General features: G+C 46.6%; 1 protein-coding gene across 3 annotated transcripts in view; it reads right to left on the minus strand.

Annotated features, from left to right (window-relative positions):
* Nucleotides 1-239: 239 nt before the first annotated feature.
* Nucleotides 240-19,898, minus strand: part of LOC118385572 (seizure 6-like protein) — a 48,217-nt gene continuing 28,558 nt past the window's right edge. For 2 of the 3 annotated variants that reach the window (XM_052521340.1, XM_052521342.1), the window contains 14 exons: nucleotides 15,626-15,821; nucleotides 14,062-14,247; nucleotides 13,718-13,889; nucleotides 13,392-13,558; nucleotides 13,085-13,279; nucleotides 12,727-12,865; nucleotides 6,313-6,509; nucleotides 5,558-5,752; nucleotides 5,190-5,381; nucleotides 3,190-3,384; nucleotides 2,848-2,883; nucleotides 1,727-1,841; nucleotides 1,176-1,281; nucleotides 240-1,046 (listed from right to left, as the gene is read on the minus strand). In XM_052521340.1, coding sequence (XP_052377300.1) covers nucleotides 1,017-1,046; nucleotides 1,176-1,281; nucleotides 1,727-1,841; nucleotides 2,848-2,883; nucleotides 3,190-3,384; nucleotides 5,190-5,381; nucleotides 5,558-5,752; nucleotides 6,313-6,509; nucleotides 12,727-12,865; nucleotides 13,085-13,279; nucleotides 13,392-13,558; nucleotides 13,718-13,889; nucleotides 14,062-14,247; nucleotides 15,626-15,821 — 2,121 coding nt within the window. In that variant the 3' untranslated portion in view covers nucleotides 240-1,016. The remainder of the gene's footprint in view (nucleotides 1,047-1,175; nucleotides 1,282-1,726; nucleotides 1,842-2,847; nucleotides 2,884-3,189; nucleotides 3,385-5,189; nucleotides 5,382-5,557; nucleotides 5,753-6,312; nucleotides 6,510-12,726; nucleotides 12,866-13,084; nucleotides 13,280-13,391; nucleotides 13,559-13,717; nucleotides 13,890-14,061; nucleotides 14,248-15,625; nucleotides 15,822-19,898) is intronic. The other variant, XM_052521341.1, reaches the window with a different exon arrangement.

Here is a 19,898-nt window from a genome sequence, read left to right on the forward strand (position 1 = left end):
TGACTGGAAGTGCACACAAAAAAAGTCCAGAGTGTGGAATGGATCCATTTCTTTTACCTACCAGACTGTGTCCTTGAAGGAAAGGAGACTAGGAGCTGTGAATGAGTATTGAGACATAGCCTGTGTGTGTGAGTGGATATACTGTTACATTAGCAGGACTGCAGAGAATGTTAACTTCTTCATATTCCCTGTTCTGCCCTGTGACAAAGGGAGGGACACTCAAATAACTGACAACAAAGACAAGTGCGTGTGTTTTATTTTGATAGAAAGATTCTTTCATACTTTTTTTTTTTTACCATTTATTTAGGGAAGTCAGTAGCATGGTACGTCTTTTGTTTTTGTATTCTCAAAATGAAAATGTACATTCATTAATCCGCATAAAACGTCACATATACATCAAAATAAATACATCTTATGGTGGCCTCTTCTGGTGTTGTTATGGGTTGGTTGAGATTGTACAGGTCAGTTACTACGGTAAAACCAGTACTATAAACGGGTCTAAAACCAGGCCTTAGAAATGACTGCAGGCAAGAAGATGGGGCACAACCAGGAAGAGATCATGACCTCACGTCCTGTGAGGTCACTTCTATCTTTCACTCCTCTTTCTCACTCCCCTTCTCTCCCTCACCTCTCTCCCGCTCTCTCTCCTTCACATATTCCCTCCCTGTCTCTGTATTTGTTCTCTAATGGTAGACACATGAGTAAATGGACAACTTGTCACAAGTGCTTAAGTCTCTTAATCCCCCCAAAATCCTGCAGCCCCCTTTCACAGTATCTCCTGTCCGCCCCTTTCTCTTCTCCCCCATTGCCTCTCCGACTCATCTTGCCTCTCTTATTCCTCTCTCTGTGATTGGAGGACAGGGTCACGGGGGTCATGGGATCATGGGGGAAGACTGTAGTCAGTCTGTATTTACATAACTTCCACCTGGGCCGGTCTAAGGAAGAGGAGGAAGGGTAGGGGGATGGGTTGGTGGGGTGGATGCTTCATTTTGGGATTCCAACAGTGGAGATGGTCCTCATATTGATACCTCATATTCACGGTTGTCCTGAGAGAGAGGGAAGAAAGAGAGAGAAATGTTAAAGACCAGTAGTAAGAACCCTCCTGTCTCATACAATGACTATGTTCGTGTGTGTGTTTTCAGCACGTGTGTGTGTTTGTGCGTGTTCTTCCTCACCCCTCCTGTCTCGTAGAGTGGGTTGTCAAACTCGCTCTCCACGGTGATCTGACTGTAAGGGTGTGGGTAGATGAGCGGCAGCCGCAGGTTGGAGTGGTAGCGACACCTGGTGGCCAAGAGAGGAACAGCATGGTGTCAGGAATCTAAAAACACCCAGAACCTTCAGGACACCACCACTGTTTCCATGAGCAGAGAGAGAGAGAGAGTATGACATCACATCTCATTAATTTGAGTCTATACATTGAGGTGAAACGTTCAGCACGTGGCAGATAGAATTGTGGCATGTAGAGCAGCTGACGTGATAATATCATATGACAGAGAATAATATCTGTTCTACACAATACATTCCTATCTGAATGTTCTGTAACGTTGCAGCCTCCTGTTATTCAACCATGTCTAATAGGAAGGTAGCCAGGGCAGTTTGTGTTTATTCAATCGTCATAGAGTTTCCATATGACCGTGGACAATATAGCTTTTAAACCGAGTTGAATACAGAATATTCAGCTATATTCAAATGTGCAATGTTGAGGTGAGAGGGCGCGTGGTCTAACCGTGTGATGTAGACGTAGGCTCCTCCCAGCAGCACGGAGAGCAGAAGTACAAGGATGAAGATGGCCAATGCCATGTTGCCACCATCCAGACCTGACCCGGCTGCTGCCTCAACAACTGGAGGAGATGGGGGAGATGGACGGATAGAGGAAAGCAGAGGGGAGGGAAGAGGAGAGCAGGGGGGATAAAAAGAAATACTCAAATAAATGAGAAATAGACATGGTGTCTTCAATGAAAAGGTCAAAACAACAGATAAGCATCACAAAAGGAAAGAAATATGAAAGCGAGTCCAACACGCATCGGCAATTAATACAGCATACAGGTAGTTAGGGAAAAGATCGCCATCATTGACATCTGAGTCATTTAGCAGATGCTCTCATCTACAGTGACTTACAGTTCGTGCATTCATCTTACGATACTGTAGCTCGGTGGGACAACCACAATATCACAGGCATAGTAACTAAGTACACTAGAACTAGAAAAAAGGGGGGGTCGAGTGCAAGTGTTTTGATTCTTTAAATATATATTTTTCTGTATCCCAGATAAGAGACATACAAAGATCTGCTAAAAAACCTTTGATTGACAGCCCACTGGGCACAGATGTAATATTCAACGTCTGTTCCACGTCGGTTCAACATCATTTCATTGAAATGACGTGGAAACAACGTTGATTCAACCAGTGCCCAGTGGGAGACATGCAGACAAGAACACGGACAGACAAGAACAGAGACAGACAGGCAGGCTCACGGACAGAGAGAGAGAGAGAGAGAGAGACAGACAAGAACAGAGACAGACAGGCAGGCTCACGGACAGAGAGAGAGAGAGAGAGAGAGACAGACAAGAACAGAGACAGACAGGCAGGCTCACGGACAGAGAGAGAGAGAGAGAGACAGACAAGAACAGAGACAGACAGGCAGGCTCACGGACAGAGAGAGAGAGAGACAGACAAAAACAGAGACAGACAGGCAGGCTCACAGACAGAGAGAGAGAGAGACAGACAAAAACAGAGACAGACAGGCAGGCTCACAGACAGAGAGAGAGACACAGACAAAAACAGAGACAGACAGGCAGGCTCACAGACAGAGAGAGAGAGACAGACAAAAACAGAGACAGACAGACTCACCTTCCAAAGCATGGTTGCCAAAGCAGTCATGGTTGGCTGCAAGACATCAGACATTCTCTCAGACATTGACAGGGTAGATAAAGTATATCATACTGGTGGCAGGTACAGTATTTCTCGGGCTGTCTAGAGACCATACATTTTTTTATATAGTTGCACTACTTCTGACCAGGAGGAACTACAAATATGGCTGCCGAGAGCTGTATCATGCACAGGGACATTATCATTACTTAAACAAGCACCATTCACATGTAGAATGTCTATGTGGAAAGTCATGGTGAGGAATGTTCCATTCCATGCAGGTCTGCGGGGGTGGCGTGTGGGTGCTTGGCGGCTGGGCCTCACCCCTGCACAGTGGCAGTGGTCCGCTCCAAAACGACGGGTTCCCCAGGATACACTTAATGGCGACCTCGCCGATGAGCTCGAAGCCTTGGTAACAGATGAAGGTGAGCGACTCGCTGGGCAGGTAGAGGCGCTTGGACAGGATCTGGTATCCGTTGTCAGGGAGACCAGGGTTCTCACAGGAAACAGATTCCTCCGCTGGAGCGAGGGACGGAGAAAGAGATAGAAAGTGTGCACGTGCGCGCGCGAGAGAGAAAGGGGTCAACAATAACCTGCTCAACATTTATCGAGCCCTTGACCAGTTGAATCAATGCTAGAAGTGAAATAGCTCAATTACGTGGAACAGCATGGGGTGCTGGAGGTAGAGGGCTGGAGAACTGGTTCTAAGGAGGTGTGAGTCACACAGTCCGACAGACAAGGAGGGTAGGGTGTTTGATTGACAGCTTCTCCTCCTGGTCTGACAGCCTCAAGCCAAGCTGCTATGACTAATGGGTAACCTCCGCCCCTCTTCCAGGTGGCAAGGGCCTGATCTGCATACCGCATTAGCATGTTAAACGGCTCACACACACGCACGCGTGCAGCTGCGCACCCCCACGCACATTCACATAGATACACATTAACAACCATGAGAACGCAGAGAGGAGGAGGAAGTTGTCATACACACACACACACTTTAATAACCATGAACATACACGCTGGGAGCGGTGTCAGCGGGACAAAGAGAGAGACAGCCCCCGTCGAGTCGTCTCCACCAGAGATCAAGTGTTCATTTCAGATTACCTCTGCAACATCAAACGCTATTAAAATAAGCCTCTGGTCTACAGAGAGAGAGAGAGAGAGAGAGAGAGAGAGAGAGAGAGAGAGAGAGAGAGAGAGAGAGAGAGAGAGAGAGAGAGAGAGAGAGAGAGAGAGAGAGAGAGAGAGAGAGAGAGAGAGAGAGAGAGAGAGAGAGAGAGAGAGAGAGAGAGAGAGAGAGAGAGAGAGAGAGAGAGAGAGAGAGAGAGAGAGAGAGAGAGAGAGAGAGAGAGAGAGAGAGAGAGAGAGAGAGAGAGAGAGAGAGAGAGAGAGAGAGAGAGAGAGAGAGAGAGAGAGAGAGAGAGAGAGAGAGAGAGAGAGAGAGAGAGAGAGAGAGAGAGAGAGAGAGAGAGAGAGAGAGAGAGAGAGAGAGAGAGAGAGAGAGAGAGAGAGAGAGAGAGAGAGAGAGAGAGACAGAGCGAGAGAGAGAGAGAGCGAGAGAGAGAGACAGAGCGAGAAGGGCAATATAGTATTCTGTCTAACAAAGATATCTACTTATATTTCAGGATGTTGTATATTCCTGGAATTCATATAAACATGACAGTTTTGAAGACATAGCTTGTCCAGAAATAAAGTGGTCTCTTGGCACAACCTACCCTGGGTATGGGGTAAGTTGAGCCACCCAGAAGTTTCTGTACTGAATGAAATACTACCTCGATCCTTGTTTCTCAAAAAGGGGATTTAGCACAATAGCAATCGCTTTTTTGTATTGTAATCATGTTTTAACACACTTAACATAAAGCCAGGCCCTGTTGTTACCTCATATCCCAGCGATGATGCCTTGCCATAATGCCTTACTCAACTTGCCGTTGGCTCAACTTACCTCATGGCCGTTGGCTCAACTTTGCCCGAGGCAAACATTTCAACTATATTAGCCCACATAGCTACAAGGATCCACTTTCACGCTAGGTTTAGGACTTCATGTTGAAGCTTACAGAGACCCCAACTGATGTATAGAACAATCTTACAACGATCTACTTTGGTTTAGATACAACCATCATTAAACCTCTTACACAATACATCCGTTTTTGGACCAAACTTACTTTCCACTTTGTCCATGTGGTTCCTTCCTTCACTTCCTTTGGTCAAATGATACATTTTGTGTGTAGGGTTTCCTAGAATCCAAGGTGGCTCAACTTACCCCACTCCAACTGTAGCACAAACTCATCCATTCACTTACGCACGCATGCATAGGCACAGCTACTCACAGACACAGTGGGGTAGTTTGGACGTCCAGACAGGGGTGCCAGGCTCTCGTCCGTAGCAGGTGAGTGTGGCACCGGCCTGCAGGATGAAGCCGGGGTAGCAGCTGTACTGGATGGTGGTCCCCACCAGGAGTTTCGGGTCGGACAGTGACCTGGTAGAGTGTTCCACGTGACCCGGATCTGAACAATACATTACTGAAGAGAGGGGAGGGGGGGGAGAGAGAGAAGAGAATGGGTGTCAGAGTGGGGTTTGCACTAGGCAAGAACTCTCAATCACACACACACACACACACACACACACACACACACACACACACACACACACACACACACACACACACACACACACCCAACCACCCTAGCTAACTCACTCTTCTCGCAGAAGGGGGGCTGTGTGCTCCAGGTGAGGTCTAGCTGACAGGTAAGAGTCTCTCGTCCAACCAGGTCGTAGCCTGGGTCACACTGGTAGGTAATGCGAGCGCCCCGCACCAGGGCAGTATGGGACGTGGTCTTCCAGCCATTCTGGATCTCCGGCAGGTCCGGACACGAGTCGTTACGGGAGACCTCTGTGGAGACACACAAACAAACATTTAGAGATGCTTATTGTGATTTACATAAATGAATTCTCACACAAAATAACAAAGGAGAAGGGTTGCAGATGTATTTCTGCAGGCATGTCGTTCGAAATTTCTGGTGAAAGAAGTGTATACAAGTGCAGGTGTGTACAGTGTACATATAGAATGATCGAGTTTGCATATTCTAATGTGATTGCATGTTTGTGTTTCCTCGTGTGAACGTGGAGAGCATTCCAAATAATTGCGTGTGTGTGTGTGTGTGTGTGTGTGTTTGTGTATGTGTGTGTTTATCCGCACGCACACAGGCCAAGTGGGACGGTGAGACAAATAGGATGTGATTGAATAAGGGCAGAGAGAGAGAGAGCGAAAGAGAGAGAGAGAGGAGGGTAAAGCGGAGGAAGAGAAAAGGGAGAGGAGACAGAAAGACAGAGTCTGGGACATTACACTGTCTCTCTCATTTCCTCAGCCTCCTCTTTATCTCTCTAGCTCTGTCTCTCTTTCACTGACTCTCCGTTTCAACTCGGCTGCCGACTAGGCATATATCCCCTTACCCATGTAGTTGATGATGAAGCCCTCTCCCTTGCCGAAGACGAGGCCGGCGGGGTCGGAGTGGAAGGTCACAGTGAGGTCAGGGGTCGTGGACTGTATCTTGAAGGGCCCGGCTCCGCCCACGTACTGGCCCAGGATATGGGTGGTGACTTCATCACCGTCCAGGATGGTCAACATGTCACTGTCACTCAGGTTCAGACTGAAGTGGGGGGAGAGAGAGAGAGAGAGAGAGAGGGGAGAGAGTGCATAGTTGATTCAATCTCTAGTTGTTGAATCACACATTTTTCGAATGGTAATTTTGCCCTGTGGAATTGCCCGTTGCTTTGGCAATAAGTAGCCTACTTTTGTCATGCCCATAAACATTGTGAATTTAAATTGGACTCATCCAACACGTCCCAAATCACATGATATGAGTGTATATGGTATCAGCACCATATGGCAAACTCCGTGCAATGGCGACCCGTCATTCATGTTTTTAATCCCACCTGTTTAAACAACAACAAAAGAGTTGCCCTGTTTTGCATGTTATTCTGGCATTCATTCGTGTCACATGTCATTCTGGCATTCATTCGTGTCACATGTCATTCTGGCATTCATTCGTGTCACATGTCATTCTGGCATTCATTCGTGTCACATGTCATTCTGGCATTCATTCGTGTCACATGTAATTCTGGCATTCATTCGTGTCACATGTCATTCTGGCATTCATTCGTGTCACATGTCATTCTGGCATTCATTCGTGTCACATGTCATTCTGGCATTCATTCGTGTCACATGTCATTCTGGCATTCATTCGTGTCACATGTCATTTCAGCAAACAACGTCAAAAACAACAACCTTGAGTTAATCAAAAGCAGCATACAAACTGGGCCTCTTTCTTTGAGTAAGGCAGCGCCAAGATGCAGCAGTTTCAGACGAGCTCAGTGCCGTCTGTAGTGGAGGGGCAGCCAGCGAGATCACAGAGCATAGGCATTGTCTATCTCTAGTTGAGCCGTGATTGGCTCAGGGTTCTGTTGGTTCCGTTTTTCTGTGCTCCGTTTTTTCTTCTTCAAATGAACAAATAAGGAACACTCAAAAAGGTGCCCTTATAAACCACAACCATTTCCATCAAAACACAGCCGTAGACAGAAGATCAAACATAACAGTTCCGCCCCGTAGGAAAAGTCCAAGTTGCTTTTATCCTGCTCGTAGTCAACCCCCTGTGATGTCACTGCATACGTCATTACCTACTACTCCTCAGACCAAGCCCATGCATACACAGCTATACAAACTTGCAAGAGATACAATAGTTCCAGTGTTTTCTAAGGCCTCGGCAGGAAATGTCCACTCCCCCAAGTTGATTTATAGAGGTATGTCTGACTATCCTCTTATCTCTTCTACTCCCCTGCAGGGCTCTTTGTTTATCTTTGAAATGATTTCTCACAGACCCCCATTTCTTTATAAGAGGCAGAAACTGTGGAACAATTCTAAAACCTCGCAATGAATATATACCCGTATATTGTTAATCTGTAGTCTAGGACCCTATAAATGTAGAGGAGGAGGGGTCCCACAGTCCCTCCCCTTAAATTAATACAACCTATTATAATAAATTATTATAATACATCAAACATTTGGTGCAGCCCCTATCATGACCCCATCAGTTCTGTCACTCATGGGGACACCACATCACCGCAGAATCTGCGGGAGAGCTAGGACGATCAAGCCCCCCTGCAGCCCTACCATAGATTTACAGTAGAAGTGCCTGTCCAAGAAGGCTCAAGGTCACAGACAAAAATGACGTCAAATCACGCTATAAACTCAGCAAAAAAAGAAACGGCCTCTCACTGTCAACTGCGTTTATTTACAGCAGACTTAACGTGTAAATATTTGTATGAACATGACAAGATTCAACAACAGAGACATGAGTTCCACAGTGTGACTAACAGAAATAGAATAATGTGTTCCTGAACAAAGGGAGGGGGGGGTCAAAATCAAAAGTAACAGTCAGTATCTGGTGTGGCCACCAGCTGCATTAAGTACTGCAGTGCATCTCCTCCTCATGGACTGCACCAGATTTGCCAGTTCTTGCTGTGAGATGTTACCTCACTCTTCCACCAAGGCACCTGCAAGTTCCCGGACATTTATGGGGGGAATGGCCCTAGCCCTCACCCTTCGATCCAACAAGTCCCAGACATGCTCAATGGGATTGAGATCCGGGCTATTCACTGGCCATGGCAGAACACTGACATTCCTGTCTTGCAGGAAATCACGCACAGAACGAGCAGTATGGCTGGTGGCATTGTCATGCTGGAGGGTCATGTCAGGATGAGCCTGCAGGAAGGGCAACACATGAGGGAGGAGGATGTCTTCCCTGTAATGCACAGCGTTGAGATTGCCTTCAATGACAACAAGCTCAGTCTGATGATGCTGTGACACACCGCCCCAGACCATGACGGACCCTCCACCTGCAAATCGATCCCGCTCCAGAGTACAGGCCTCAGTGTAATCCTCATTCCTTCGCCGATAAACACGAATCCGACAATCACCCCTGGTGAGACAAAACCTCGACTTGTCAAAGAAGAGCACTTTTTTCCAGTCCTGTCTGGTCCAGCGACGGTGGATTTGTGCCCATGGTTGACATTGTTGCCAGTGATGTCTGGTGAGGACCTGCCTTACAAAGGCCTACAAGCTCAGTCCAGCCTCTCTCAGCCTATTGCGGACAGTCTGAGTACTGATGGAGGGATTGTGCATTCCTGGTGTAACTCGGGCAGTTGTTGTTGCCATCCTGTACCTGTCCCGCAGGTGTGATGTTCAGATGTACCGATCCTGTGCAGGAGTTGTTACACGTGGTCTGCCACAGCGAGGACGATCAGCTGTCTGTCCTGTCTCCCTGTAGTGCTGTCTCAGGCGTCTAACAGTTCGGACATTGCAATTTATTGCCCTGGCCACATCTGCAGTCCTCATGCCTCCTCCCTGGGCATCTTTCTTTTGGTGTTTGTCAGAGTCAGTAGAAAGGTCTCTTTAGTGTCCTACATTTTCATGACTGTGACCTTAATCCCCTAAAATCTGTAAGCTGTTAGTGTCTTTAACGACCGTTCCACAGGTGCATGTTCATTAATTGTTTATGGTTCATTGAACAAGCATAGGAAACAGTGTTTAAACCCTTTACAACGAAGATCTGTGAAGTCATTTCGATTTGTACGAATTATCTTTGAAAGACAGGGTCCTGAACAAGGGACGTTTCTTTTTTTTTTTTTGCAGAGTTTCTCTCTCGTAGCTTTGATTGGACATCATACTTTCAAAATCTTGGCTGGCTTGCAAGATAAGCAGTCATCAGGAATCACATCGACAATCTACTGGCAATGCTTTTCAGGCCTTGTCATATGAAGATGGCTCATCGGCCTTTGGACATAAGCATTTAATACAAATCAAGTCGGGAATCATAAATTCAACAATGTATCAGGTATGAAGGTAAGACCCAGATGCAGACCACGTCGAGTAAACAATAGTTTAATGTTCCAACAGGGGCAGGCGATAGATAGGTCAAGGCAGGCAGGGGTCAGTAAACCAGACGTGGGGCAAAGGTACAGGTCGACAGGCAGGCTCAGGGGCAGGCAGGTGGGCTCGGAGTCAGGACAGGCAAGGGTCAAAAACCAGGAGGGCGAGAAAGGAGAAACTGGAAAAAGCAGGCGCTGAGACACAAAACGCTGGTTGGCTTGAACAAACAAGACAAACTGTCAACAGACAGACAGAAAACACAGGTATAAATATAATGGGGAAGATTGGAGACACCTGGAGGGGGGTGGAGACAATCACAAAGACAGGTGAAACAGATCGGGGTGTGACACAATGAGTGGTTTGGAATGAAGCAGTGGCTAACTGTGAGCGTCGCAAGTGTAACAGTAAAACTTTAGACCGTCTCCTCGCCCATACCCGGGCGCGAACCAGGGACCCTCTGCACACATCAACAACTGACACCCACGAAGCATCGTTACCCATCGCTCCACAAAAGCCGCGGCCCTTGCAGAGCAAGGGGAACTACTACTTCAAGGTCTCAGAACAAGTGACGTCACCGATTGAAACGCTATTTAGCGCGAACCGCTAACTAAGCTAGCCGTTTCACAAGGCAATCACTATTTTGCTTCCCCTGCCTGCTATTCGGTGGAGTGGGTGTGTGGTCCAAGTCTGGGTTTAACTTTTTACTGCAGTGCACCAAATCAGGGTCACACAGTGTTTCTTGGTAGTCTTAAACAAATCTACTTTGAAACAAAAGTATACACCTCACACAAATGGTTATGGGCTTCAAAAAAGATGTTGAGTTTATATACAGTACCAGTTAGTACCGGTGCAAAGCTGTCATCAAGGCAAAGGGTGGCTACTTTGAAGAATCTCATATAAAATATACTTTGATTTGTTTAACACTTTTTTGGTTACTACATGATTCCATATGTGTTATTTCATAGTTTTGATGTCTTCACTATTATCCTACACTGTAGGGAAAGAAAGAAAATCCCTGGAATGAGTAGGTGTGTCCAAACCTTTGACTGGTACTAAAACATAAATAAAATATAAGATGTATTTACAACAGTCCATCCATGAGGTCACCAGATCATTTGACTGCTGATTTAAAACATCCGCCGGAAAGGGTCTCAAAACACGAGAATTGTGCATCACATGTAGACCAACGCTGTTAAACGTAGAGTACTGGGGAAATCAAACGCTGTGACTCAGACAAAGCATATAGGACATGACCTTCACAACCGACAAAACGGAAGAGAACAGGTACGTGCCCGAATTATAGCACTTGCATGAAATTGGGTGGCTAAACGAATAGACATATAGGCTACGGCCATCTCAGCCCGCTCATGACGAAATTGCGGCTTGCCTCTTATCCACTCATCTCTCCCTGATGCCATAGTTTGTACATCTCAATTGTTATATTGCTTACAGTATATAGGTTTCTCTCATTAGTATCTTATTAATAATTTTAGGCAATGCTACCCCCCTCCCCACAACAGCAGCGCCCAGTGTGGCAGCCCCCTAAACCTCGCCAAAACGTGTGTTTATTAGAGGCCGTTTGTACATAGATTTCCCATCCGACCCGATATGCATAAATATATATTTAGAGAGAGAGAGAGAGACCCGTTCTGAATGGATCCGAGGACAACTAGACCCATTCCGCATAGACCTGGTTGGATCCGGACCCAGTCTGAGTGAGGGAAGCAGCAGAAAAGTCTATTTTAAAGAGACTTTATTAACCAGAGCAGATAAAGTGTGAGGGAGAGGAGGTAGAGAGAAGTGACGGACGCTCTAGCAGGGGACGTGCTGTCTGTTTAGGCTACTGTGAGTGTGAGGTAGAGAGAAGTGACGGACGCTCTAGCAGGGGACGTGCTGTGTGTTTAGGCTACTGTGAGTGTGAGGGAGAGAGAAGTGTCGGACGCTCTAGCAGGGGACGTGCTGTGTGTTTAGGCTACTGTGAGTGTGAGGGAGAGAGACGTGACGGACGCTCTAGCAGGGGACGTGCTGTGTGTTTAGGCTACTGTGAGTGTGAGGGAGAGAGAAGTGACGGACGCTCTAGCAGGGGACGTGCTGTGTGTTTAGGCTACTGTGAGTGTGAGGGAGAGAGACGTGACGGACGCTCTAGCAGGGGACGTGCTGTGTGTTTAGGCTACTGTGAGTGTGAGGGAGAGAGAAGTGATGGACGCTCTAGCAGGGGACGTGCTGTGTGTTTAGGCTACTGTGAGTGTGAGGTAGAGAGAAGTGACGGACGCTCTAGCAGGGGACGTGCTGTGTGTTTAGGCTACTGTGAGTGTGAGCAAGTGACACTGGAACAGGGAGGAGGGGGGAAGAGATGACAGTTAGCCTACAAACAACAACAACTCCATTCAGAATATGAAGTAGCAGCCTACCTTTTGGCTCCTGGTCATTTTTGCTTCTACTTTAACTTTTCATACCATCATTTTAATTCCATCCTCCCATTGATTAGATATTTCCTCACTTTTGCCCAACCCGGAGGCTCTATCACTGTAGCCCATTGCCACTTTGATGACTTCTGATTGGCTGACAACAACAAGCTATTATGCGCCACTCTCACGAAAAGAAAGAGCAGCAGTATAAAATTATCCAATTTATCTCTCTTCTGCAGCAGTCGCGTTCGGATCTGTATGGATCCTTCCGGACGAGTCATTTAAAATGACACATAGGCCTTCCCCGATACCCGTGGCGATCATATCAGATCCAACCCAGACCCGTGACATTACTTAGAATTCTGGGTCTCGGTATTCGGGTACAGCTGGATCCGTGAAGACCTCTAGTGTGTATGTCTTTTGGAGGGGTTAAAAGTCACATTTTGGTTGGAACTAATCTTAATGTGTGTGTGTGTGTGTGTGTGTGTGTGTGTGTGTGTGTGTGTGTGTGTGTATATATATATATCTCACAGCTGTACGTCGAGCAGCACACATTTGTCCTCCCCTACATGTATCCTCCAGCTGCAGTCCTCTCCCTCTCCGTACCACTCTGGCCAGTTGGGAGACAGGATCACACCCCCAGGACCTGCAAGGTCTCCCCCACACAGGGCTGGAGACGGAGGGAGAGGAGAGAGAGTGAGAGGGGGGGGATATACCCATTTAAAAATACAAAATAAAAAAGGAACTGTACATTTTCACATTAAACTCTGTTGTCAAATTGTATCATTAAAGATAAACGCCTCACAGCTTGATATCAGAACTCTCTCAATGTGAAAGAAAATAGCACCATAGGATTTTCAGAAGTCTACATAGACACACACACACACACCTTTGCAGAGTGGTTCCGTGTCGTTCCAGTAGGGGTCTCTGGCGTTGATACACTCTATGACTGGCGGCCCCTGCTCCAGAGAGTGACCAGTATCACAGCTGAACTGCACCACAGCGCCAACACCGTAGGCCTGGTCAGTGGTGCTGAAGTTACCATTCTGCAGGTAGGGTTCATAACAATGGCCACGCTTAAATGCTGCAGAGAGAGAGAGAGAGAGAGAGACGGGAGAGGGAAACGAGAGAGCAGAGGTTAGACAGAAAGGTTGGAGAATATGATTAAATGTTTCATTAGGTTTGTGTGCTCTTACCCTCATAGCGGATGTTGAAGCCTGTATTATGGTTAGGTTGGTCAGTGATGAACTGTACCCTGACTGCTGGACCCTCACTGATCACCCCTTCAAACGGTATTGGACCACCCCGCCCCGAGTCAAACAGCACCACAGACCCAGCGTCCAGACCGCTCCATAACACAAGTCTGGGGGGAGAAATTTCATTGGAACACTTTATGGGTCCCAGATTGTTGGGATATGCAGACCTATAAACAACTTGAAGATTTGATCCATTTCCAAAGTTGATTACAGCACAATTATAGTTTACACATTCAAAGCTCAAACACATTCCCTCTCTCTCTGACCTTTCGGTGGGTCCAAGGGCCAGTCTCTCCAGGTGCAGGTGTAGTCTCTGTGCTGTGGGGGCCTCCATGGACCAGGAGCAGGAACGGTCCTGGGTGGCATCGGGCCCCAGGCGGGGAGAGGGAGACAGGACCCTCCCTACTGTAGCGTTCTTCACTGAGCCCCCACATAGTGCTATGGAGGGAGCGAGGTGATGATTATATGTGTGTGTGTGTGTTTGTGTCTCCCCAGCTCTGCAGCTGGGCATGTTGTTGCTCCAGACAGCGGCATGGCATTGAGATGTGTGTGTATGAATATGTATGTGTGTGTCCCTGCATCTGCATGTGTCTCTCCCTCTCCTCCCTACCTCTACAGCTGGGCTCCTTGCTGCTCCAGACAGGCAGAGATGCATTGAGGCAGGTGAGCGCCACTGCCCCCTGCAGGTGGTATCCCATATGGCAGTGGAAGCGGGCAGTGCCCCCTGGCAGCAGGTCCAGCACTGACACCTCCCCAAAATGAGGCCTCCTCGGCAGGGCACAGCTCAGACGGAATACTGTCAGGGGGAGAGGGGCAGGGAGGGGGGGGGGAATGAGAGAGGGAGAGACAGAGATTTCCATTCTGTCATTCTCTCCCATCATATGTTATGCTATTCTGTTCCACAGTTGGCTTCCTGTTCTAATTTGATCTGAAATGACTGGACAGGCCAGAATAAAGATAAAGGAGAGGACAAGGCAGAATAATAGATAGAGGACAGGACAGGATAATAGATATGGTTTTCATGCCACGTTGACTTCATCCATGCAGAGACGCAGGAGGAAGCGAGGCACCTCACTCCCTGATTTCTTCTGGTTACATTACAGTCAACGAACTAAGCTATTGCATTGGCATCTATGGGAGAACTACCCAGCTACGCAGACCGGAAATGACCATTTCTTTTTCAATGGTAAACGAGTGTCCATCTTTGTCCAGCCCTGTCACATCTGAACTGACACAGAGGTTGCGGTTCATACTCATAAAAGACACACCCTCGTCCACTTACCCTCGTCGCCTTATGCCCTTGGGGGAATCCTGGAGGAAGGTCCAAATGATTAGCCATGCAAGGGAAGTTTGCAACGCAAGATCCTCAGCCCTCGTTGTTAGTCGGATGTCGAAAGTGTGCTACTAATGCACATGACGGCACCAGCACGTCTCATAACATGTAAATGTGTGTTGTTTGGTTATCTTTTGGAAATTGTAGAAATAAAACATCCTCCAGCTAGGCAGGCTAACGTTAGTTAGCAAATTAATTTGCTAGCGATCATACAGTAGGTGTAAATGAATAATTATATATTTAATGTAAGTAGACATGCACTCATAATTGACTGTAGGGCATATAAAGCACCCACAAGCTACTGGTGGCTGAAAACACAATCATTGCGGGATGAAGGAGTGATGAATTTCCAGGCAAGGTTGGTCCATTTAAAATGAATTCCTTCCTCCCTCGCTCTGCAAGTACATACTCGTCAGACGTCATGATATGTCATCAGATGTGTCCACTTTATTTGAGGGCTGAGGGGATAGGGTGTGTCTTTTAAGTGTTCTCTCTGACTGCAGCCGGAGAGTTCACAGGGGTGAGATGAGAAAGGGAGACATTACAGGTGACACATACAAACACAAACAACCACACAATCATGTGCACACACATCTACACTATCAAAGGGCGGAGATGAGATGAACCAATGAACCAATGAATCAGAGTTCCAATCAGCTAATTGATATGACACATCCAGTCACAGCGCTAATTGATTACAAAACAAGATTAAGTGGGGAGGCAATTAAGAGACCAGGTAGACAGAGAATCAACAGCACCTGATGACTTAATGAAGGCTTTGATTTCAAAACATGAAAGAGTGTGTGTGTGTGTGTGTGTGTGTGTGCGTGCATGTACTCACTCTGGTAGTGCAGCTGGAACATGCCCATGCCCCCCTCAGGCAAGGAGCGGAAGTATACTGAGATGGTATTGGTCGGACTGCGGATCACCTGACCCTCCACCAGAAGCGTGTGATTGGCCAGAACTAGCAAGGCCCCACCCTCATCCACCCCTCTGATTGACAGCTGCTCTCCCTCTGACAGATTCACACTCTTCACCTGAGAGATAGAGAGAGACAGAGGGTAAGAGGCAGGGAGAGAAGGAGAGAGAAAGAGAGAGGGGGGGTAGAGAAAGACGGTGTGAGAGAGTTTAACATCTCATGAACCAAGATTGCTACGATACAGAAATATTCTAATATGTGCAGCATGACTGCAAAAAAGAGGACCTGGAACAGCCCCAGTGTTGTGTGGAGGACAGGGTGCTGTTCCAGAAGACACCACTAGGGGTCAGAGTGAGATCACCACAGAGTGAACTATTGCAACACAGAGCGGTGTGTGTGCCACAGGAGGTTGGTGGTACTTTAATTGGGGAGGACTTGCTCGTGGTAAAGGCTGGAGCGGAATAGGTGGAATGGTATCAAATACACTACTCAAAAAAATAAAGGGAACACTAAGATAACACATCCTAGATCTGAATGAATGAAATATTCTTATTAAATACTTTTTCCTTTACATAGTTGAATGTGCTGACAACAAAATCACGCAAAAATAAATCAATGGAAATCAAATTTATCAACCCATGGAGGTCTGGATTTGGAGTCACACTCAAAATTAAAGTGGAAAACCACACTACAGGCTGATCCAACTTTGATGTAATGTCCTTAAAACAAGTCAAAATGAGGCTCAGTAGTGTGTGTGGCCTCCACGTGCCTGTATGACCTCCCTACAATGCCTGGGCATGCTCCCTATGAGGTGGCGGATGGTCTCCTGCGGGATCTCCTCCCAGACCTGGACTAAAGCATCCGCCAACTCCTGGACAGTCTGTGGTGCAACGTGGCGTTGGTGGTTGGAGTGAGACATGATGTCCCAGATGTGCTCAATTGGATTCAGGTCTGGGGAACGGGCGAGCCAGTCCATAGCATCAATGCCTTCCTCTTGCAGGAACTGCTGACACACTCCAGCCACATGAGGTCTAGCATTGTCTTGCATTAGGAGGAACCCAGGGCCAACCGCACCAGCATATGGTCTCACAGGGGGTCTGAGGATCTCATCTCGGTACCTAATGGCAGTCAGGCTACCTCTGGCGAGCACATGGAGTGCCACCCCACACCATGACTGACCCACCGCCAAAACGGTCATGCTGGAGGATGTTACAGGCAGCAGAACGTTCTCCACTGTGTCTCCAGACTCTGTCACGTCTGTCACATGTGCTCAGTGTGAACCTACTTTCATCTGTGAAGAGCACAGGGCGCCAGTGGCGAATTTGCCAATCTTGGTGTTCTCTGGCAAATGCCAAACGTCCTGCACGGTGTTGGGCTGTAAGCACACCCCCCCCTCCGGTGGACGTCGGGCCCTCATACCACCCTCATGGAGTCTGTTTCTGGCTGTTTGAGCAGACAAATGCACATTTGTGGCCTGCTGGAGGTCATTTTGCAGGGCTCTGGCAGTGCTCCTCCTGCTCCTCCTTGCACAAAGGCGGAGGTAGTGGTCCTGCTGCTGGGTTGTTGCCCTCCTACGGCCTCCTCCACATCTCCTGATGCACTGGCCTGTCTTCTGGTAGAGCCTCCATGCTCTGGACACTACACAGACACAGCAAACCTTCTTGCCACATCTCGCATTGATGTGCCATCCTGGATGAGCTGCCCTACCTAAGCCACTTGTGTGGGTTGTAGACTCCGTCTCATGCTACCACTAGAGTGAAAGCACCGCCAGCATTCAAAAGTGACCAAAACATCAGCCAGGAAGCATAGGAACTGAGAAGTGGTCTGTGGTCCCCCACCTGCAGAACCACTCCTTTATTGGGGGTGTCTTGCTAAATGCCTATAATTTCCACCTGTTGTCTATTCCATTTGCACAACAGCATGTGAAATGTATTGTCAATCAGTGTTGCTTCCTAAGTGGATAGTTTGATTTCACAGAAGTGTGATTGACTTGGAGTTACATTGTGTTGTTTAAGTGTTCCCTTTATTTTTTTGAGCAGTGTACATCAAACACATGGTTTCTATGTGTTTGATGCCATTCCACTTACTCCGTTCCGGCCATTATTATGAGCCGCCCTCCCCTCAGCAGCCTCCACTGGTGTGTGTGTGTGTGTGTGTGTGTGTGTGTGTGTGTGTGTGTGTGTGTGTGTGTGTGTGTGAGTTGCGGAGAGTTGAAAATAAAGATAAAATTGAAAATTCATGTTTAGGAAAGAATTGGTGAAAGAGGATGATAGCGGTGCCGCTGTATTGTGTGTGACGATTGTGAGGCGCTTTACAAATTCAACAGTCACAAGACAGGGACTTCAAATAGGCAAATGGCACGTCAAGGGAACTGTAGCATACTGTTAGGATTTTTTAAATGGAAACTGAAATCTGAACACTGAAAGTAGGTCTGTAACCTTTCACGCCTCGATCAGACCGACAGTTTTATAGCATTTTTGCAAATACGCTGTCGGTCTGATTGAGGTATTTACTATAAATTCCAGCAGAATTATACATTTCTTGCAGTGAAATTATACTCCAAATGTAGGCAACATTTTTACTCAGGAATAGGAGCGGAGAAATAGGATTTCTTTCATCATCTTGAGAGAATGTGAATGTGCAGTTCGAGATCGTCTGCAGAAGTGCTGTTTTTATCAGCGTCATAAAATCTGATAGCATTTCAAACACATCAAATATGGATCCAACTGAAATCTTATCAGAAACATGTTGGGTCTTTGACAGCTTTCTATTTCTGTACAACCGGTCAAACTGATATCATTTGGAAAATTTGGCACAGAAAATCTTTTCCGTCTTTTTTTGTTATTTTATTTTATCCCCGGTCCCTAAACGTATTTCCTCCTCGAAAAAAAAGTTGAGATGACAGAGAAAATATACCCATGTCAACTATATTGAAAGCATTCATTCTATCGATTTATGACATTATTCTGGTAAGTATTTATTTAGTCTTTTAGGGCAACATACAATGGCAGCAGAGAAGTTCAATGTAGCTAATTCTAGACAAGTTGACAAACAAATAGCCTAAAAAAAAAAAAAATTGGGTAAATTATGTGCAGAAACATAGCCTATCAGGCTAAAAAAATTATCCTGCACCCCCTGTCAAAAAATACTCTGCTGTCTCGGACAGTACAGCCTCAGATTTTCACTTTATCACATATAATTGGGTGGCGTGTGTTTGTGTGTGTGAATGTATGCAGGATTCATACACATTGTGACGGATGGAATTTCAGGACTTCTCCATGACTTCATTTCTATGATCAACAACTGCCGGTGTCTCTATGTATGTATCAAAAAGTAAGCGTGATGTGGTATCGACACTGGGTGACTGCTCTTTGGTCCCATGTACCGTCTCCTGCCATTGTGTAAAGCAACCCCCCACACACACACACACACACACACACACAAAGTAGAATACCTGTATAAAACACATGTGTGGTCAACGCTCAGTCTGAAGAGTGTGTAAAGGCTTTTGATCAAGCCCTGCTAAAACACACCAGAGCCAGTTTATCAAAGGTCTGGTTGAGCAGCTAATTTAATTTTTAAAAAGGTGGTTTGTTAAGAGGGAGACTGGAATAAAAGCCTACACACCCATTAGCTCTCCTGGATGATGGCTGACCACCCTTGATGTATTACATTGCAACAATACAACCAAATCATTTGTATGCCTTTGGAAAAATTCTCTCATTCATTATATCAAAGAGCAAACGGCTATGGTAGGCTACAAATATTTGTATTCAGCTGATGCAAGCCCACAAATGTTCTTCTGGGAATGTACCTTTTCTAGTTTAGTCATAATGTGTTTATCTTAGCTACCTTAGATTAAAAAAAATCAACTGGAAGTATGCACAAAACGAGTTTTGAAGGCACAGAATCCAAAAGGCTACATCTAACATTTTATGGGGCGGCCTAGTGGTTAGAGCGTTGGACTAGGAACCGAAAGGTTGCAAGTTCAATTCCCTGAGCTGACAAGGTGCAAAACTGTCGTTCTGCCCCTGAGCAAGGCGATTAACCCACTGTTCCTAGGCCGTCATTGAACATAAGAATTTGTTCTTAACTGACTGATTCACAAATTATTCTTATGGTTCGATATAACCGAATCCCGACTCATACAACGGAGAGGTGAATCGTTCATTTCGTCAAAAAGAATCATATAAAT

The sequence above is a fragment of the Oncorhynchus keta genome, chromosome 6, assembly GCF_023373465.1.
Source record: "Oncorhynchus keta strain PuntledgeMale-10-30-2019 chromosome 6, Oket_V2, whole genome shotgun sequence".
Taxonomy (NCBI): domain Eukaryota; kingdom Metazoa; phylum Chordata; class Actinopteri; order Salmoniformes; family Salmonidae; genus Oncorhynchus; species Oncorhynchus keta.